The following is a 22,942-nucleotide window of genomic DNA, read 5'->3' on the forward strand; positions in this document are numbered from 1 at the left end:
GATTGAGACAATTTATATTCTGTGGCATCTTGAATTTGGAATAATAGATGGGGTTTTATAATTACTGAACTCTAAAAAACATTTCACATCTTGTTTTTTCTGAACTGGAGCATTTAGAAAACATGTTTAGTCCTAACTGTGGAATTTGGAGCTACGGTGTCACTGAGGTTGTACGGGTTGCCTGTTGTTTGGCTAGGTGTGAACACAACCATGTAATACACACCCGCATTCTCTCCCCTGTCCAGGTGTGTTTGTCCTCATGGGATTTCTAGCACATATCTGAAATGTAGGGAATATGTTACTATGCAAGAACATGTGGAATGTGGGAACGCTTTTGGTTCCAATGATTTGCTGCCAGGTCTCTATGTACACAGCTCCACTGTTAGACAATTACGAAGAAGATGTTACCTGCCCTGCTGAAGGATGCAGGCGAGGTTTGAGCTTTCACCCATAAGTTCAGCAGTTCAGGTGGGGGATGACCTGGAATCGTTCCATTGGCACTGACACATGTAGTTAGCTGTTGAACATATGTCTGTTTATCACTGTCTCGACAGCTAAATACCCCCAAACGAATCTAGACAGGAATAATAGGATATATTCTTGTTTAGTGATTCAGCCATTTATATAAATTAAACTTGCTGCTTGATCAGATGGCAGTGGCCTAGAGGCTAGTGAGGCAGGATTGTGACCAGAAGATCACCAGTTCAAATCCCAGACTGGCTGGACAAGTGGATGAGAAGTGTGCTTCCCTGTTGCCCCTGAGCAAGGCATTTAACTCCCAATTACTCCAGTAGAGCTGCTCAGCAGCCAAAAGTAGGAAACTGTCACATGTGATGTGACAGTTGCAGATGCAGATGTGAAGCGGGGTGTTGCTGAAAATGAGCATGCATGCTCATTCAACTTCCCTTGGATCAATAAAGGTTAAAATAAACATAGTTGACAAAGGAGGCGTTCCTTGTTTCTTAAGGCCAGGCGTAGTCTCAGCCTGCAGCCCTACTTTTGATTACGGATTTAGGATTACACTCCTACTTTTGTGTGTAAGGCTTCTTTTAGATTTTTTATCCTCTCACTGATATCTGTTTTTTTTCCTTTTACTGATATCTAGTGTAGGACTAGATGTAATCCATGTATGAGAATTCAGGCCTTACCATTTTCCATCAAAATGAACTCTAAAGACAAACTACAAGATTTTTACTTGATTCAGCTCTAATTTAGGTTGCCTCTCAAATTTAGAAGATTGCAACTACTGTGTGTTTGTGTGTATAGCTGCTGTAATGCTGTAATTTCTTTCTGTGATTAATAAAGTATCTATCTATCTACCTATCTATCTATCTATCTATCTATCTATCTATCTATCTATCTATCTATCTATCTATCTATCTATCTATCTGTCTGGGTAAAAACATTTGCAAGCCTGGAGGCCTTCCCAGAGCAATAATATCTAATAAATGTATCCCAGATGACAAATTTAGATCACAGTAAATCAAGATCCAAATCTCATAGTTTAAGCGCACTCTAAACTTAGCCCATCATCCCAACTCAACCTAATCATGTCTGTCTTGTCCAGGCAGAGTCAGCGCTTTGGCAATTCTTTTCTTAGCTTCTCTTGAGTGTATATTTATTCCACGTCGATGTAGAAAGGAGATTTGGTGCCTTGATGGTATGCTGAAGCCACAATGGCTGGTGTTGTACATACTAACCACACCGGCCCTTTGCACAGCTCCTTCCAAGCCTGTTGGTCTCTCACGTCAAACTAAATCTTTAATCCCGGATAATAAGATTTCCTTACCCTTCACATCTTGTCAAATCCCACTCAACTCAAGGCCTCCCCAACCAACGTGGACATGTTACAATAAAAGTAGACTCACCATAAATCTGATCGTCTTGGCATGAGCCTCTTCTTTCCGCTGAAATATGGTTCAAAATCTTCGGTTTTGAGTCTGTGGGCGTAGTCTATATAGCCAGACACTTCCTGTCCAACAGCATTATGGTCCCTTATGAAAATCACTGACTGTAAAAAGAGAGAAGAAGGAGGAAACCCTGTGTAAATAATCATGACCATCCAGCCTCCTGAGTAAAAGCCAAGGAGGCCAATGTCACTTGTTAATAGTGGAGAGATAGAGGGGATCTGTTACAAATACACCCACTTTGAAATACAAAGGCTCATGTTATACTATGTGAATCGGCCTTCAAATCGGAACGACTCCAGCTTGTGTGAGCCTGCGCCGGCCCGGCCGACTGAGGTGGGCTGTCGGCAGAATATCCTGCTCAGACAAGTGTGTGGGACTCAGGTTGAGTCCTGCGACTTAACTAGAGTCTCAGTTCCGTTCCAACACACCTACGGCTGGGGCGAGAACGCAGCAGATATAATATTCAGCTTGAAATGACAGCGGGGCCCCGAGTTAGGTTAGGTTAGGTTAGGCTGTGTGTATTGTTTGGTTAAGGAGTGCAAAACAGAAATGTACTTCCACATTCAAAAAGATCAAGAGTATCAGAATGATAGATGCTGCTTTGGAGATAGAATCGCTGAATGTAGACAGGGTAAGCCTATAATGTAAACACTGACTTCTGATTGGGACAGTATAAGGATAACAAAAAGTTGGATTCTTCCATGCAAACAAAACACTTATTTCTACAGATTGCTTCCCTGCAGACCGTCAGACACCAGTTCTTTGAAGTGAACTCAAACTATGTCTACCTAGACAAAAGAGGGGAAAAAAACAGATGATAAATGAGTTTGTCACCAGATTCCGACAAAGCAAATGAAAGGCAAGTTGTCCAAATCCCCTCGGGTGACAGCAAAACATGAAATGATCTTTTCATGTTGATTTGATGGTTTAGATAACACGCGATGACAATGGACGGGAAAAACTCAAAACAGAATACACACTCAGGTGTGAAGAGGTTGTTTTGTCTGGCTTCACAAAGATAAAAAGGAGCTTTTCTTTCTTTTTTTGTCTGCCTCGTCTTGGGAAAGGAGGCTTCTTTTTGTGTCTGACTGGTCTTGTTTACTCTGGGCGTGAATGAATCCCACTTGTCAGCCTACAGTAACACAGTAAGAGGATCCAAGCGGAATACCTCAGCCAGTGATATCACATTTGTATTACTGTCAGGACACGGGCCATCTGTGGATCCCTTTACTAAAAGGCGTGAGATAACTAGTGCTCCAGAGCTCCAAGGAAAAGAGGGCTCCTCTCTCTCTCTCTCTCTCAAACGTTTAAAACAGATGCTATCAGGTTCACAGCTGGCCGGGGGCCGGGGCCAGCTACCCTATCGACTAGCTTCTGTGCTCCCGCGGCCAGCCTTGAAAACACATCATCAGGTGGAGCTGGCAAGAGCAAAGGAAAGCGAGTAACAGCTGGGTAGCGGCAGAGTTCGAAATTAACACCCACTTGTGCCAAATGACAGTAAATTTTGTCTTAGGTGGATAAATAAATAAATCTTCTGCCATAGTGGCCAGTAACATTTTCTTGTAAACATCTCACTTATATACAGTCTTTGCCTGTATTCAAACTTTGTACATGCTGACCACTGTACTCTCTCTGACTGTAAGCCAATGAAATAAAGGTAAAAACAAATGGCTCTGTATCAAACAGGCTCCTGATTGGCTGCCTGTTATGCTGCTCTACACAAAGCGGTAGCCTCTAAACTTCTGTTTCTCTGCTGCCTGGATGGTTAACTAGCCCAACATTAGTGGAAACGTAATGTTGTTCCCATGTGGCAACAACTAGCAGGTGTGAGGCCACTGAAAAGAAACAGATCCATGAGTAAACAAGTTTTAAATTGAATGAATTGATCTGAATGTTTCACACAGTACCTGATCTGAAAACTGGTGACATATTGCTGTGAAAAAACTTTATTAACTATTTTGGCCAGTAAAAATTACTCTTGGCAGGTATTTTTTTTTTTGTTTACTCAACCAAGCCAAAAAGTTAATTTCAGGCACTGGGTAGCGGGGGGGGCAGAAGGATCAAGTCTGACTCTGCTGCCTTTACTTATTGGCTACAAACAAGCAACACTAGTTTCCAGCCTGAGTCTTGCAGGGAGACGTGGGACCTTTACCTTACACCATGGAAAACAAATGGAGGCCTTACGTCACCTGCCAGCAATTACCGGGAACAGGTGCTGTGACCTCACAGGGCAGCGAGCGAGAGGCCCCGCTTTATGGCAAACATCACTCCGCTTAGCGCCTGAGAAGCTCCGCGCCGCACGGGTCCCAGGTAAAGGCTGGCTCTTTGTGATACTCAATATTCAGGTGCTCCTCTTTGAAACTCTTTTTTTTTTTATGTGTACACAGTTGAAATTTCAGATGGCTGGAAGAAAAACACCGGTGACCTTAAGATGAAGGTTACATAAACCACTGCAGAACAGTAGAGCGGGAGTTCCCTTTAAATCCATGATCCGCGCAATTTATAAACACAACAAAGCATCTCAAATCCTCTCGGGTACCCCACCCTCAAAAAATCCAATATGGACATGTTTATGTGCTCGGAAACAAACAGTGAAACTTGAACACTGTTGACAATTGTAATCAGTGAGGTCTGTGAAAACCGTGGAGGGATCCCCTGCCTCTTGACAATCACCAAAACCTACACAGATGTGAATTACTCCGCAAACCCTTAGCTAATCTTTCAAAGCCCCGTGGCTGAAAGAGAGGGATTTACAAATTCAAGTCAAACAGAAGCTGACAGCAGACTGACACGTACTGTGCTGCTCCTTTGTAGTTTGACAATGTCCTACAGGTGGTGACACAATGGTCGGACCACCTGACATCCTGTGGCATGAGGTGTGTATGTGTAAATGTGTGTGTGTGTGTGTGTGCGAAGTGTGTATGAGAGAGAGAGGTGAAGAGAGCGATAGAGTAGAGCTGACTTGCCACCCTGTGGTATCCACCATCCATCCATGGTTTCTCCCAGTAGCAGGGAGGAAATTACTGAGTGGCTTTTATCACGCAGTAGCACCCACGCATAAGGCTGGTTTTCCATTGACGCATGCATCTGAAGGTATGTGTGTGTATTACAGCTGAACAATTAATCGGGGGGAAAAAATCGAAATCGCTATATGAACTTCTGTAAAAGAGAGGAACGTCCAAAATAGACTAATAAACAAGGTGTTTTAATGCTCCGGGTAATATTTGCTTCATGAGTCATGTACAATACTGGTGAAAACCTTTCATCATACTCAAACTCAGTAAATCCTGCACACTATTTTTTTTTTTTACAAAATCACTTTTCTTTAAACAATTTTAAAAAATGTATGGCAAAAAAAGTGCAGTTTAAATCACAATTGCAATATTGTTTCAAATAATCACAATTAGATTTTTCGTCAATATCTTTCAGCCCTGGTGCGTGTGTGTGTGTTGTGAGAGAGAGTGTGTGTATGAGATGTTAGGTGTTAGCACCAGGTCAGTGAGACAGCACCCTCACAGCGGAGGATAATACTTTGACTATGTTTACTTTAACTACCCCCCCCCCACCCCCCCCCACACACACACACACACACACACACACACACTACCACCAACCCCTCCATCAGCCCCCATGCCCCCCATCCGCCAGCCCACCTCTGCCCACACCAACCCCCCAATCCCTGGGAACAATCCTGCACTGTCAGGGAGCTGTGCAGGTGTCTTGCGGTGTCAGCTGCCATACTGTTTATTATTGGTGGGCTGCGCTTTAGGAGGAATCCCGGGCCATCACTAACAACTGTGTAAATTTGTTGGGGTAATGAAAACACGGCCTGTACTACAGGAATGTTTTAGGTGGGAGTCCTTTTTTTTGGCAGACTTTGCCCTTGTCCCCTTTTTAGATATTCCTCGAGGGGTGCGTACGAGTGTGTGTGTTGGGGGTTTGGGAGGGGTTGAGGAGTAGGATGAGGAGGGGCCGTTGCTTATTTGACTTGGAAGTGACTTCACACGGTCGGCTTGTGTAATAGATGCGACGGTGGAAACCATATGTGCTGAGGTGTGCGGCATCCGCGGGGATCTACCCGAATTACACATCCTGCAGGATATGCGATCCAGAGCTCACTTACTGAGCTGTTTGTAAGCAGCAGCCAGGTCACCAGTCACTAACCTGCATTAGCCAGCGCAAGGGGACCAAGAGCACTAAGCCTGAGAGAGCACCAGGAACCCCTATTAACAGCTCCTAACCCTAACTCTTCTTTTTCTTGTTATTTTCAATGTGAAGGTCACTCTGAGAACTTGTTTTAGCAATCAGATCACCAAGCTCTAGAAGTTAAAGCAGAATTCCAGCCATTTTCAACTAGGACCCTATTTTCTCATCATTTTCCATCATACTGATCAATTCTTACATCTATTTACATCTTGCTTACCTGGGCTCTCCAATACAGTCCTAATGTGCCAATGGATACTCAAAACTGACCCCAAAAAGCACCCAGAGCAGCACGTCTTTTGCAAAATACTTTGCTCACTCTGTGGTACATGTATATATTTAACTTTGAGATTATCCATGACCTGAGAACTTTCGCTATTTATTTTGCACTAATTTACACAGTGGATGCGTTTTACCCTGTTGAAACCACTGTATCCTTCAAAATCGCCTAAAAAAGGTACCTTAAAAGGATGCTTCCTATGTGTCCTACCCAAATGAGACCATACTACAACTTTCTGAATTTCCAACCTAGAAATGCTACCTAAAGTCAATAAAGATCATTAAAGTGCTATTTTATCTTCTCTTATCTTCTCTTCTTATTTTTTGAGACAGAGCCAGGGTGTCACAATATCCCAAATTGCAATAATTATTTTTACGAATAGCCTAATTCAACTCTTCGGAACAGCAGCTGAATTCAGTTCAAATCAGAGCTTTGTAGACAGATAACGGGCTGCAAAGACACCACACATGCACACACCTACTGTACACACTCAATCAGGCCCGTGTCTTTGTGAAATGTGTCAGTGTGTGCTCTGACAGTACGCTTTTTAGATACAGGAGCAGGGCTGTGAGCTGTTTGCACTGCACTGTGAGTCACGGTAATCTGGCTGAGCAGCCTTTAACACAACCTCTCATCACAAGCCTCTGCATGGACGGTTGATAGACTGCACCCAAACCCTTTCCACACTCCGGACACTCTCCTGGCAGATGTGCTGCTTTTCCATCCACCCAGAAATGTTAATCCAAGTTATATTTAAAATAGGTTTATATCTAAGAAAATAAATAAAGACTATAGCTTTGATTGTTCCCCTCCTGGACAGAGATGAACACATTTCAACTTCTCCCAGTAAATTCAGTGGCTGCTATGATTTTACTGTCTACAGTGTAACCACGGCAGTTTAAATCTTGTCATTTCTGTCGCCGTCTAGGATTCCACTGTGCCATCCTGTCACTGGGATACCCCCCACCATGCAGAAGAAAAGAAATCCCAAAATAACTACTTTTCAATTTCTAAGGTTTCCTTTCTTGTTGTAATGGTCCTAACAGGCCTGATTGTGTGCGCACATGCATGCAATAAGGATGAAAATAATCAAAAGACGCCGTTTCCTTTTCGTTTATAATTATAGGGTGTGTCACTAGACAGATGTCTTGGCACCAGAAACAAAAATGCACAAGTTAACTGTTCAAAAAGACTTCTTGCTCTACACAGTGGTTAAATGTTATATCTGTATTCTCTTGAAGCTCTTCGCAGAGCAGGCCAGCCAGGCCACACAAAAAAAAGGTGCAAGGAAACTTTTGTTTGTTTTTCTTTTGAGGGTGTCTCTGTGCAATAATGTTAGCGGCCTACAACACACTTGCGGATGGGACTGTTTGGTGATTCGGTGATTGGATTGTGTTGTACTGCTGCAGTGTAATTTTTTGTGCTCAGGTGTGTGTATGGGGGAAAGCAGTAAGAGAAGGTGTGTGAGTGCACATGGATATGTGTGTGGGTGTGTGCGCGTGCATGTGAGATAAATGTAAGGGAGGGTGTTTGTGTGTAAGGGGTGTGCGACTGCATGTATGAGAGAGGAGGTTTAGAGCGACTGGTTAGGAACAGTACTATGTTTTTTTTTATTTCATGTTTCTGTGTTTTTATGCATTCATTGACCACAAGAATTCCCCTGAATGGGACAGTAAAGAATACCTTAATCTCGAAAATATGCAAAGGACAGAACGCCGACCAGTGCGTAGAGGACATGCGACCAAGAGCTCTGATTAGAAAATACTGCAGTGTTTATGTTTGGCTAAATGACACTTCCGAGTGATGTGTGGCAAACTGCTTCAAAGGATGCATTATTCGAATAAGGATGCTAAAATATGGGGTGTTTGGATGTTGTTTAGAAATAGGTTTAGAAAAAAGGGGGATTTGGGCATTTGTTTACCCCATGTGCTCTCCATCTGCATCCATAAACAGAATGCATGGGTGTTTGTGCAAGAGACGGAATAAATAAATCCAGCGGCAGGTGTCCTCCTATTGGGCTTTCTAAACACCCAATGGACAGCTACGCCCAGTGAGGTTAGCCATGAGGGCAGAACAACTGTGGCCAGATACCAAAGGGGAAGCGGCTTGGTCAATCAGTCAGGAAGGCAAGGCAGCTAGCTCAACCCTGGGTTGCGTTGGCCTCTGCCTTTTCAGAGAACTCACCAGTAAAGCCATTACCACAAAATAAGTGGCTTGAACCCACACACTTCAAATTACAGGGCACTCAGAATCAGAAAATGCTATCCTGCTTTTCGCAATTGGTGTTTTAGAAATTCTATTAAAACCTCCTTAGTTTGGCCCTTGGTATAGCTTTGCTTTTTGTTCCAACTGCACAAGTTCGCAATTGCTGACAGAATTTCTTTTTACCATTTGAGCTTTGTTTGGGAATGTTCATTGTGCTAACAAATGGTGCATTACGATAACTGGCCAACATAGAGTACACATGGCATACATGCAAACATTGTGGTGTGATAGAGAGAGCAACAGAGCGGTTTCTGATCTGGAAGTGGTCCAGATCCTATGGTCGTGCTCAGAAGATATGTTGGGCCTGCCTGTTAGAGTGTACAGCTTACAGGGGAAGAGCATCAAAGCCTGAAGCCACACCGTGCTCTTAGTAGAGCCAGAGCAACTCCCTGCTGCACCATATGGGGGTAATGGGTAGGAAACATCACCTGGACCAGCTGTTCTCAAAACCAATACTTCAAATATCTTAGAGAGGGACTGAACCTTTGTTACAACCCATTCAAAACCTGTTTTAATGTTGATTCTTGTAAAAAGGAGCCACAAACTAAAAAACGGCAAACATTGCCTGTCATATCTGATCAGCCAACTCCCGAAAATGCTACTCAAATAAACTCAAGTAAAATGTTACTCAAAACATAGCCTAAAAGACCAAAAAGCTGGAGGAAAGTCAAGTACAGACCCATATAGATATTTGCATCAGTAGACCATCTGCTGTGCAGTTCAATACAAAGGGAAGGGGTTTACAATGTTGAAAGCCTGAGTTGCTTCTGCTGCCACAACAACACACTGTCTCCCTGTAGCCTGAAGAGACCAGGATCCACATTCACTATCAGCAAAATGGGCTGCAAAATAAACAGACAAATAGACATAGAGTACAGTAAACTAATTGAAACATTTTGGAATATCAGCAACCTGCTGTGAGGGTTAAAGGTTTAAAATCCTTGGCAGGTGGCAGACATTTTCCTGGTCCCCACAACTGCAGCTGATAAAGGCCCTCCCCATATGGAGAATAAGCTGTCAGCCTGACAGGTGGCATCACTTACAGTGCTTGGTGGAGAGCCCTGTAACAGAAAAGGGGTAAGGTTTCTGCTCCATAGAAGAAAAAAAAAAAAGCCTATCCCTACAGTAAATTAGTCGCATGCCTGAATTCAGGGAGGAATTACGGGTTGAGAATAGCAGGCGGGTCTGGCACATGTGGTCGAAACACAAATCAGTCAAACGCCGTCTCAGCTACAGATTTCAGACACCAAAGTGACCAAGCAAGGCATATCTTTTCCTCCCCCTCCACTCCTACAATCATTTTCCACATTCCACTGGCTTTCAAATTACCGGTGGGAAGAAGAATACAAGTTTAGCCTAAAATATATGCGAAGCAGTGCAGCAGAGTAGCTTGTGCCTTGGTGGATCTGCGAAACCCTGTCCAAAAAGTGTAAAACTGGGATTATGGTCTCATTAATATTGTGGACACTTTTACCCTCTTCGTTGCATTTTCTTGTCCTGTTAAGAGACCAATTCGTATATTTTATTATCTTACATGTCTGAGGGCCAAACTCAATTGGGCTTACACAATGGAAAATGAAAATGGTCCATACATTTTCTTTTTGTAAATATCACCCAGTTTACCTACATGTTGGAAAATGATATAGAAAAGTACTATAGTGAGCCTTCCTTAAGCAGGAACAGTCTGTACAACAGGACCTCTACCTTGTCTCTGTAGCATGAGGCAGACTGATAGAGTCATATTGTAAGTCCCCCTTCATGCCTTTGTCCTGCATCCATGTTTCATTAGTACTGCAGACAATTCAGCTTTGAAGATTATAGAGCAGAATCAAACTACTATACTGCAAAACTCTACTGTCTTTAAACCAACTAGTTGCCACCTTGGGGTAAATTTGGATGGCTGAAAACTGAGCAAAACTTGTTTTTTCTCCCCAAAATAATTCCTTTGGGAATGCAGCCAATGTGCAGCAGTAGTTCAGCAAGCGTGCAGTAAAAAGTGGGACCTCTACAATGTAATTCTGCAATGGCTAGGCTATATCTGTGCAAGTACATTCCCTTAACAAGAGGCTTGTCTATCACAAAGCTTTACCCCCCTTTGAAACAGTGTATCTGGCAGACGGGGTTCAATGGTTTTACAGTCTTTGGCATGATCCAACTAGAGAGCCTGAACTTTTCATTTTCAAACAACAAGGACACGGAGCTGGGGTTAGGTGCCATGCTGCAGGGCATTACAACAAGACACGAAGGAATAATATTAGCGTTGGGATCAAAATAGTGACTTTTCTAGGTCATCCTGAACTGGACAGCAGTACGGCTTTTTCTTAAATAGGCCGTTTGTCTGACTAGGCAACATTTGGGTAGAGGAAATTTTGCATTTAAAGAGAAATTTCATGAAGTTGGTAAGCTGGTCCTCTACCACTGTGGTTGTCAGCTGTTTTGCTCATAACCACCAAAAACAAAGCAATGCATAACTGCAACCTCTTGTTGAAAGCGTAAACGTGCAGAATGGTGAACTTTGACACCAAAGGATTATTTTTATTTCCCCCTGTCAGGCTATTTTACTTGAATAATTATTGGAAGAACCCTCAAGGCTACAAATATTAATTATTTAATAAATGTTCTCAGATTCCATAAATCATCTTGTAATGCCAAGGTTGAGGATCTCTGCTCTGCCCAACTTAATTCCTCTTCCTTTCCTCTGCCTTTTACGAGCAGGCCTTGAGAAAGTCCTGGTGCCTTGTATGAACCAGAAACCATTTTGCAAACTAATGAAGAATTTTCTGTACTGAGGGCTACTCCAGGAAAACACTATTGTTTTGAAATCTCTCCTTTATTAAAACAAGACCTTAACATCTGTACAAAAGCATGCAGCACACAAAGATTGTGGTGTACCAGCATTAACCCACACTCATGACATTCAACCCCAACATGCTTTTGATAGTAAAGCTGTGACCCAATATTTGATGCATGAGATAGCATTGAGTTGTACAGTAGAGGAGCCTAGATTTATTATGTTTTCTAGGAATGATAAAATACTTGGAGAGAGTTGATGCATGACTTTCTTTACTGCATGTGGAGTAGTAGAAGTGTAAATAGTATAACCTATGTCCAAGATACTCATTGTCATGCACTCTTTTATTGTATAATCTTTTAAAGCTGCATTAAGCAAATTAATATGTAAAAATAAACATAAATCATACATTGGGGCTGCCACTGAGAAGAGTGTGCCATCCCCACTAATTGAGACCACAAAGATGGTGGTCCCAAAATTAATTTCTGGTGTTGGGTATGGTCACCGGCGGGACATTTTCAAGGCACGCGGGAAATGACGTAAAAAAAAACCCCTACGAGCGAAATACAAAACTTTGACCCCGCAGCGAGCAGTCCATCTAGAGAAAGGTGGACTCACCAACGATGGCTGAACCGCTTCACTTTTTAGTGTCCCAGGTCACTATTAAAGTCCCCATGAAATTAACTCCCATTACTTTTTACTTCCTGGAAAACAAAGTATCTTTCATACTGACCTCATGCTGCACTAGGAGGTGTAAATATACATTTATAACCAATAAAACCATCAGATTTTTGAACAATGCCGCTGCTCTGCCCCTCCCATCAAATAAAATTGCCTTTTTCTCCCTGACTCATATTCCATTGGTTTAGACTTTTGATCTCTCACCGTGTTATGTCCGTGTATGAAGATTACTTAGGATGTTCTCAAACCACATTTTCTATCTTTAAAGGTTCCATATCGTGGAAAACGGGATTTCCCTTGCCTCTTTGATTACAAAGGAGTCGGATGTGCTATCTAAACATGAAAGTATCAAAACGCACGGTCGCCAACTAAATCCACACAATCCATATTAGAAAAGCGAGCCTCTAAACGAGCCGTTTGGACTTCCGTAACTTTGTGGCGTCACAAAGGTTCGCTCATTATCATTTTTGTAAGAAATAATAGACTAACAAAGTGTTTTTTTCAAAGCGGTTGAGCGGTTGTCATTGTTTATTACCGGAGAGTTTTCCCGACTTGTAGCTGCCGGCTCTGCGGTGTCTCACATTTCACTCTTGTAAACAGTTAGCCAATCAGAACAGAGGGGTCGTTAATATTAATGAGCCTTAAAGACACAGCAACAGTCTGTTCTTGGCAAGGTTCAGAGAGATGCTGGAAAATGGATTGAGAGGCGGGTACAGTTTTTGGTACATGACACCACACAAACGGTTTTTAATGGACCTCAAGACATAAAATAAAACACTGGAAAGTGTAGAATATGGGACCTTTAACAACTGATTGTAAATTGTCTCTCCCACTCTTCTCTTTTTTCAGTGTATAAGAGACAGTGGTGAATGTTTGCTCATACATGGTGAACTGTTCTAAGAGCATATGAAAAACGTATTTGTGTTGCTGAAATTGGTGGTATTCACCTTTCAAAGTACCAAAGATTAATACAAAACCTAAACTGCTAATGCCCAGAGGATTGCTTGTGCAGGTGCATGTAACGGGTAGCAGCTTGCGATTTGTAAAGCAAGCTTTTATCAAGATTAGAGTCCCTGAGAATTTGCTCATAGGCTCCTGACATCAAAGTTTTGAGGTTTTTCTTGCCTTTGTTTTTCAGTGGGGGACTGCTCAGAATATTAGCTTATGTGTTTTCTTGGGGGAAAGAAAGCCAAGACCTTCAGGTAACCTTAGCTGTGTTAAGGATTTTACTTTTCATACATCTGTGTGAAAAGGGGGCATGCAAACAATATTACCATCTGTGGTAGACGCCATCTCATCTGTGAGAACTGCTTCAACATCGTGCAATAACAAGGTTATTTTTATTGAAAGCGATATGCTAAGAAATTAACACAATAAAGTGAGACTGTCAATCATCACATTACTTGGTTGTCTGGAATAATAATTCCCAGAACAAGTACAGGTCATCTTTCTAAATAGACCATCAAAGAAGCGGTTAAAGGCTGTAGACTTTAAGACTTGGGTGACCTTAGGATTACCCCTTTCACATGGATTACAATGTTAGCCATTGTAGAAGGCCTTCTTCATGCATTTGTCCTGCATCTATCTTGTATTAGTACTGTAGACAATTTGTTACAGTACAACAAAATTATTATTATTATTATATTGGAACACAAACCTCAAGTGTCTCTCTACCAAATCCACCCACTGCATCTTTCAAAGGCTGAAGGGAGAAAAACCTACTTTTTCCCAAAATTTCCTCTTGGGGATCAAGAGTGCAGCAACAGTTCAGCAATCATGCAGTAAACGTGGGACTTCTAAAACGGCTACATCTGTACATCTGGCTAACGCACAGAATACATGAAACATTTTTTGTCTGATGTTAAAGCCTGTACATTACAAACATCCTAAAGCCCGGAAACCACTCAACTGGAAACAGAAACAAACTCGTCTTGGTGGGTCCAAACACTTGTCATTGTCACCTTGGAGACAAATCATTACACTGCGGTTCAATTTATCATACACAGTTACCCGCAGTCCAGCTATGCAAAAATTACAGTCCCCTCGGTTCTAAAGTGGGCATGAACAAGGCCGCCACAAACAACTTTATTTTTGAGTGCACTCCCTTCCTGTTATTTGAGACGGATGTTTTAACAGATTTTTGAGTGGAGGCAAATAAATGTTATATTGGTCAGCTGCAACTGGAGCTTGACAGATACAGCAGCGCACTGTTTTCTCACAGATGCACAACCTTACATACTGTAGCTTAGGTTGAGCACAATATGACCACAGAAGTTGACTCACTACAATAACCACATGATGAAGACCCGGCAGCACTCAGTCACTTAGAGGGTGACCTACACTGTCACCCACCACAAAGATGATTGGGATGTGAGCATCACTCCAGCTTTCATCGCTTATAACCAGGAAAATATTTACTTTGAGGCAAGCTTAAAGAACATTGCACACAAGGCGTTGGCACCAGCACAGATTACAGAACTGCTTTCTAAGTGGGGGATTTGTGGAAAACTATCACATACATTGGGAAAAGTGCAATCCCACTACAATCCCAAAAAAAGACGTTGACATTTTATAATGTACATTTTCAAAACACACTTTCACATAGATCATTGGTTTTCAAGGCTTAATGGGAGTAATAACCAATTCCTGCCAAGTGAAGGAGGCACAGCTGTGCATTTGACTATAATGTCCTAGATGCACACCTGTACCAGATTTCAAAGTTTGCCATTACGTTTACTTTTGCTTAATTCGGTAACAGCAGCTGCTCCGTAACTTCAGCTCAGACAGATAACAGGACTTATGTCACCTGATAGCACAGTGCTTTTGTAGAGAGGGGAATAATTATCATTCCTGCAATGGACCATGTGCATAAAGCACGTCAACAGAGATAAAGTCAGCAAGCTAGTGTCCTATCATGCTCTGGAATAACTTGCAAATGTAAACTTATTAAGTATTAAGTATTTACAATGAACACAGCATTTTGATAGAAGTATGCTGCCTCACAAGCCAGTCACCAAACTAGACAGCTGATCCCACTACGTAATTGATCTGTAAATGGACAGTTTCAAATGCACCCTGATAATATTTCAAGCAGGTGTTACACTTGTGTCCAACTCTCCTAGCTTATCCTCCCCTCTGTCAACTTACAACTCAAATACATTCAAGCTCCACAGACAGAAAGTCCTCAATAAAATATGGGAACATACAAGTTTGTTTTGTTTATCTGTTGCATTGAGCCCATGCAGATGCCTTGCTAGCTTTGCCAGATGGTCTGACCCTGTCAATACAGGGGGTAGTGTGAAACAGAATCCAGCTGTGGGAGCTCATCCTGCATGTTTATAATTTGAAGCCCCCAACTTCTTCGCGAAGGAGTGTCAAAACAAAAATTGTTTGCTGTTCTGGTGGGAAGTTCAAGAGCAAAGGGCCGCTTAAGATTTGATGTCTATACGTAGGTATGAATTCCAAGTGACTTTGATGAGCTTTGAAGCCGACACAGGTGTACATCGCCTTCACTTCAGCGGAGGTTTAGAAATCAGAAGGTGAAAAAGACAAGAAGGGCAGAGAAAAAGATGAGGATGTTGAGGGGGAGTTGTCCTCTGAGTTACCTCTGTGAACACACACTCACCAGAAAGCCCCTGAGACGCAATTATTTTCCTTCTTTCTTTTTCTTGGACATAGGTTGGTTGTGCTTTTGTCAGATGAAGTGAGACTAAGGAGTTTAGTGTCTTTATTTCCCACGTTTTTTACTGACTACATGTCTGTGTTCTGATCCAACAGTGGCATAGATGTCCACTAGTTAAAAGTTTGCCTCTCTGTGTGGTTGGAATTGAGTAAAAGCACACTGATAGCAATTGCAGAAGTGGCGTTTATCCTGCATCTATCCAGCATTAATACAGCAAGTTCTTTCTTCAATGTTATACAGTACAAAATTAGTATAATCTGACACTTAACTATAGTGTCTCTCAAACAGTTATGTTACCAGACCATTCCTGGAAACGTCTGATAGCTGAAAATAGAGAAAAGTTGAACACTTTCCAAGCACCAAAGTGCAGCAGCAGTTCAGCAAAGATTCAGTAAAAAGTCAAACATGTATAATGGCTAAATCTGTGTCACAATGAACAGCTTTCAGAATTGCTCTGATTATAAGATTATTAATTTTAGTTTGCTGATTGAATAGTATAAACATGATGAAAACCGAACAAGTGTGTGACACTATGAACAACTTGATGTGGTGTGTCTGTCCCCACTAGATGTTGTGTGCCTTTGTCCAAATGCTGCCGGAGCAGGATGTCGAAAAGGTCACATTACTCAAAACCATGACCAACCACATAAGGCTGTAAAAATTACTGAATCTCAAAGTCATTTCCTCAACATCTTGCATCCTCCGATACAGGAAGCCACATAGTGAGTGCTTCATGCATCTTGATATTGTTTACCACAATCCAAACACCAAGCGTAAGTGCACAAGTTACGTGTACGGATACTATTGTTGTTTGTGGAAAAATATCCAATATCTACAAAAAAACATGGATTGTTGAGCTGAAAACATTTTTAAAAAGTCTACCTTTCTCCTTAACTCTTATTTCTATTACTCTTTTCGTGCACTTTGCCCTCGCCTAATGATTCTAGGGTCACAGGAATACTGTCAGAGCACCATGGCTCTGACCTTTGACCTTCCTACTTTTGGTTGCTTGTAATGTTGGCAATCTATGAATTAAATATGCTAATATTGCATTCATTATACGTCACTCTGGATAAGAGTGTCAACTAAATGCCTGAGATGTAAAATGTACAATGTAATACCACTGTGCATAATACTGTGGGCTTTTCTGAAAACACAGATAGAAGGAATTTATCCTGCCTTCGCTCTCTTTCTGAGATGTAGAAGGACAAGGCAGGAGAAATATAGTTTACTTTGGAATTTATAGTTTACAGAAAACAGAATAGTCACTTGGCCCTGGAGAAAACCTGGTGTGGCTCAAATGTGTTAGCAAGTCATGTAGTAACTCATAGTTGACCTTTTTATTGAACTATTAATGATTACATGCAGAAATAGTGGCTGATGCATTCACCATTTTACCAGCCAACTGGATTTGTTGAGAATGTAGAATAAGATCTAGAGTAGACAAACCTACCAGCCACAGTCAAACTTTATCAGCAAGCTGGGGAATTTTGGCAAATTCCCACTTTGATGGTGAACGTCATGGCATCCCAAACCTTTCCCCTCTTCAGAAAACGGCCATGGTATACTTGATGTGGAAACAAATTTCGGCAGGTTTGTATGAGCAAAAGGACACATTTCTGAGAAAAACAAAGTGTTGGATTGGCTTTGGACTCATCTCAGCAAAGAAATAAGAGCTGAGGAGAGAGAGCGAGAAAGGAGTCTTCTTTATTCTAAGACAAGAGCATATTAGAGCAAGCAGAGGGAGAAGACATGGGAGAGGAGGATCTGGTTCAGGGGGGAGAGGGGTTATGATTTCATATGGAGTAGCTGCCTTCATTGTTGCTCCAGTACACACATCCCCCTTCCATGAGCTCAACTTCCTCCAGCTTTTCATGTTTTAGCGTAAACTGTCATTCCTTTGACAAAAAACATGACTTGAAAGCCATTGGGTGGGGCATCATTTCCTCCTAAAATGTTTGGAGATTGGTCTGATCTTAACAAGTCTACCAAAACGCAATTTGGAGGCACTAAACAATTAACTCTCCGTTCAAAGCGAGTGTGCCATGCGTTATTACAAATCCTCTACTGAGCCATTAAGGCATTCCACCTCTCCAGGATCTCCAAATGGACCGGGGCAACCCTCGTTTTCATCAAACTGAAATAGATTTGCGATGTTACTATTTGTGCTGTGCGACTGTCGCAGCAGGCTTCTCTCTGAGGGATTGAAGTGAATAAGCACTTTTCTAATTGTCAGCTCTTGCTCCCACTGCACATTAATCTGGGTAGTGCAGCCAGGGATTAGCTCCAAAAAGAGGGGAAGTCCCTGCCTGTTGATCCCACATGAACCACACACACACACACACACACACACACCACACTACCCACCCACCCGCACCGAACGTGCATATGCATGCGCATGCATACACACACATGCAAACAAGCACACACGTATGCACACACACACACATACACACACACAATATTGAATCCAGTCCATGTGCTAATGAGAGCCATGCTTTTCTAACCGCTCACTGCATGTGACATGATGGAGTTCCACTGTATTAAGTCTGTTAACATTTAAGAGTATGACTGAGTCACGCCAGGAACCATCGGTGCGCCAGAGGCAGCAGGGTGGCCTCGTGGTTACAGACCACCTCGTAACCAAAAGGTCACAGGTTTGATCCCTGCAATGACCAGTGTGTCCATAAACAGCTGTGGGTCCTATCAAAGTGAAGCCAAGTCTCTCCATTCATTGTAACTTACTCTAAATAAGGGTGTCAGCTGAATGCCAAAAAAGCAAATGATATGCATTGCGACTGCTATGGCCTCCAAAAAAAAACCGAATAAAGCTTTAAAATTCATCAGTGAGAAGTTCTGTTCTTATGCATATGAGACCGTGACTGTGAGTCCTGCTAACTCTACTAAAGACTGTCCCTTTCCATGTTATATGACATTGACATGAGTTGAACCTGCTACATAGTTAAATTAAAGTAAAATTATGATACATTTGTTTTAGGTAAGAACACAGATTGAAGCTGCACTAGGCAACTTTGAATGTTGGCGGCTCCAAATGGCAATGAGAGGTAACTGTTTGAAAAATTTGAACTTCAATACCCAGAAATCCTGTAAGGTGATGTTAGTAAACTGTTTACCAGCCGGCCAGTCTGTGATGCTTTATACCAAAGGAGACCAAAGAGACGAGAAAGGAAAAGATCTAACGCTGGTGAGTCCAGCTTTCTCTGGACGGAGCGCTGCTCACTGCTGTTTAGGAGGCAGTTTGGATTTCACTCTTAAGTTTTGATTTATTGCTTCCTGGGGTGAAGTGTACATACCCGACACCAGAATTTAATTTGGGAATATAGAATATAGGAATATAGAATCTGCGGCGTCTCAATTAGTGCGGATGGGACACTACTCTCTGTTGCAGCCCCACTTGCCTGGTGCAGCTTTAAATAGAAACATTGACTTGTGAACTGTTGGTGTTGTAAAGAGACTCATGTGTCTAGGAACTGAGCCAAACACATAACCGTTGTAATGGAGCCCCGCTCACAGCATAATGAGGAGTTGTTCCGTGATTAGTGTTTACTCTGGTTAAAATAACTTATAAAACAGGTGCAGCGTTATCACAGCCTAATATTTGTGGACACATTCCCCAGCGGACAAAGCCGCAGGTGTTGGGTTTTGAAAGGGAAAGTGTACACAGCACAATCAGTCCTCAACACAGACAAATGACTGCCAGGGCACAGGCTGGGCACAGCTTAAGGAGAAGGTTTGCACTCAACTCAATTACTGTTGTTCATGGGCTATTGAAAGTATTTGTTAAAGGCAGATTCCCAACATGGGACAAAGCATTATTAGTTTGCAAATAATTAAATGCAAAAGGTGGTTCAGTGTGCAATAACACTTGAGGGACTGGGTCAGTTTTCTCACTGCCCACATACTGTAACAGCAAGGAGTTTTTCTATCTGCAAAACAGAGACAAAACAGGAAGATTTGTCGATGTGCACTGTGATTAAGTCCAAATTTTTTTTAGACACTTTGTGGAAGCAAATGAAAAGTGACAAAACTCAGCTTAATATATTTCTATGGACATGGAGCAAAAATATACTACTCTTTTCTGTTAGAGGGACAGAGGGGAAAGTTTGGTCTCTCGATTATGCTCATATCCACATACATGTTCCCCCCCACAAAATGTGGTAACATTTTATTGGTGGCTAAATGCAGATAATAATTTAAGTGGTCAAACACAATCTAACAAATGAAAGACCTGCGAGAGATTGATTTTCAGTTTGGTAATTAAAGGTTGAGCGGACAGAAATAAACACAGCAGAGGAAGGTTATGATTAGGCCTTTGAAGATGCAGATAGGCTTCAGGATGGAGGGAACTATATTTAGAATTCAGTATGACACACTGAGCATTGAAATACTTGAGCTTTAGTCTTCCATAAACGCAATGTGAGTGACCGAGCTGCACATACTGAAAATAAAGTATTTGCAAGTGATTCTACTATTTGTAAATTGTTCAAGGCAGCAGGGCGGCCTAGCAGAGGAAGACCCAGTTTCAAGCCACCTTGTCAGCAAGCATCCGCCCTGCTGAAGTGTCCTTGAGCAAGACACTGAACCCCTACCAGCTCCAGGGCTGCTGCTCTGTATCTGACCTCTGACCTCCCTGGAGGTGAGCATGAGAAAAAGAGTGTCTAGAAGAAGAAGAAGAAGAAGAAATTGTGCATCAAAAGACATAGTTACGGCTGAAATTACTGAGCGTTTGATTTGCACAGGATTGGTATTATCAGGGAACCTCTGTTTTCACCTAAATACAGTAGGCAATGGAATTTTACCTTACAAAATACAGACAGGCAGATTCGCATGGGATTAAAATCACAGACCAAATAGGACTAAAGTAACACATTATTTTCCATACTTGCTATTTGGTTTCGGTGCAGAGTTCACCAGTGTCTCTGTTTGTCATCTTGATATTTCTTCACTCTTCAAGTTACATTTCACCCCAAAAGAAGTCTGACTTCTTTTGGGGTGAAATGTTTTAATAAGTGTCTTGGGGTTTCATTGCCTCTCCCGCACAGATTCTATTTCTTCTTCCTGATCATTTGCATACACAAATACACTAAACTAATGATGGAACACACACGCGCTAATGACAAAAAAAAAAAAGAAAACTCTTGAAGGTGTTTTAGATTCACTTAGATTCACTAAAATTGTGGTTTAATGTAAGAGATAGAAAAACATCAGAGTTTTAGAGAAAACATAGCTATAGTATGATCCCTGAAGCATATCAGCTAGATCAACATAATATATATAGTAAACAAAGGTATGGGTTACTATAATTTGGAAGTATTTCTAATTGATTCAAAATCAATTGTCTAGTCTTTTGAGTTGATTCAGTGGGCTCTCCCTTTAAAATAGCAACGTTAAGCCACCAAGTAACATCAATAAGCTAACAAGGCAAACATGTGTCCTGGTAGTCAAGCCACAATACCCCTAAGCCTCGGTTTCAGCTAATCTGAAAGTATGCTGAGTGTCCTTGTGTGGGGAGAACAATGAGGGTGTGTGGTGGGAAGAGGAGGAAATCTTACACATACCAAGCAGGGCACACAAAATTAACTGAAGTGTGTTTTTAAGAGTGGGAGGGACCCAAAATAAATCTTGAAAGACCTGACTATCAAGCTCCTTGTCTGACTCTTATCCAAGTTTAGCCACGCACACAACTAGAGGTTAATTCTTTTGACCTGAGACAAACTCTTTCCACGTTATTAGGCATTTCTGCCGTTGACAGAAGCTTTCAAAGCCTGTTCGTTACAGACCAAACATGTCAGAGAAAGTACCAAGAATGCCAACCATCTCAATGAGCCTCCTATTTGGTGGTCCAAATGAGTGAACTATTCATAGGACTGTGAGCAACTATCATATGCAATCACTCAGCTATCGGTTTCTTTTTACTTGCTCTCTATAGAGTTACAATCACCCAACCATACCGACTGTTAATATCACAACTGCAACAGAAAAAAATTATTGAAGCTACATCTTTATAAGATGGGCATTGGTAATGTTTTTGAATTTTACAGTCTTAATTTAACCTTTATTTACACCCTGCTTCACATTCATTCACTTACATTCACATCTGGGAGCTGCCCAGTACAACCACAGTCTTCTACTGTTTGCCACTGGCAGCTAGGGCTGAAAGATATTGACAAAAAGTCTAATTGCAATTATTTGACAGAATATTGCAATTGCGATTTAAACTGTGAATCATATCATCACAAGTTTTTCTTGTTCTAAATTTTTTAGAACTAGAAAAACTAGAAAGAAAAGTGATTTTGTTACAAACAAAAGGTAGATGTCAGTGTGCAGGATTTACTGAGTTCGAGTCTGATGAAAGGTTTCCATCATTATTGTACTTGATTCATGGACCAAAGATTAGCTGCAGCTCTAACACACCTTGTTTAGAAATCCAGTTTGGACGTCCCTCGTCTCCTCTCCTCGTCCCTCTCATCCCTCCCTCTTAAGCAGTTAATTGGAGCCTCTGGGATTTGGAAATTGCTGAAGTTCATATTGTGATTTAGATTTTGTTTTCTGTTCAGCTCTATTGGGAGCAGCCCAGTACAACCACAGTCTTCTACTGATGCACGCTGAGCTCCACTGCAGCAGCTGGGGTTAGGCACCTTGACGCTGATTAAAGGTCCCATAACGTGCAAAACAGGATTTCCCTTGTCTCTTTGATTATAAAGGAGTTGGATGTGCTATCTAAACATCATGGAAGTATCAAAACACATGGTCCCCAGCTAAATCCACACCATCCATGTAAGGAAACTACGCCCTTAAACGAGCCGTTTGGACTTCCGTAAATGTGTGACGTCACAAAGATACGCTCATTTCATATGCCCGCCTACAGCACCGTCCGCCATTGCCCGGCAACTGAATGTGGAAGACCAAACCCTGTTGTCTGTAGCGTAGCGTAGCACAGACAAATGTCCAGAAAACAATCAACTGCACCTCAAAGATGGATCTATCCTAACTGGACGTGACCCAACAGCAAACGTGCAATCGGTAAGTGTCGCCACTTTGTGATTATATTTACAGTTTATTCCAAATACAGTCAGCTGGGCTTGAGAATATGTAGTAGTTTGCTAATG

At 41.8% G+C, this 22,942-nt stretch overlaps 1 protein-coding gene across 1 annotated transcript in view; it reads right to left on the minus strand.

The window, feature by feature from the left end:
* Positions 1-22,942, minus strand: part of cfap299 (cilia and flagella associated protein 299) — a 76,825-nt gene that overhangs the window by 11,970 nt on the left and 41,913 nt on the right. Inside the window, exon 5 of the mRNA XM_071923851.1 lies at positions 1,869-2,011. Coding sequence (XP_071779952.1) covers positions 1,869-2,011 — 143 coding nt within the window. The remainder of the gene's footprint in view (positions 1-1,868; positions 2,012-22,942) is intronic.

This window comes from Centroberyx gerrardi, chromosome 8 (genome assembly GCF_048128805.1).
Source record: "Centroberyx gerrardi isolate f3 chromosome 8, fCenGer3.hap1.cur.20231027, whole genome shotgun sequence".
Taxonomy (NCBI): domain Eukaryota; kingdom Metazoa; phylum Chordata; class Actinopteri; order Beryciformes; family Berycidae; genus Centroberyx; species Centroberyx gerrardi.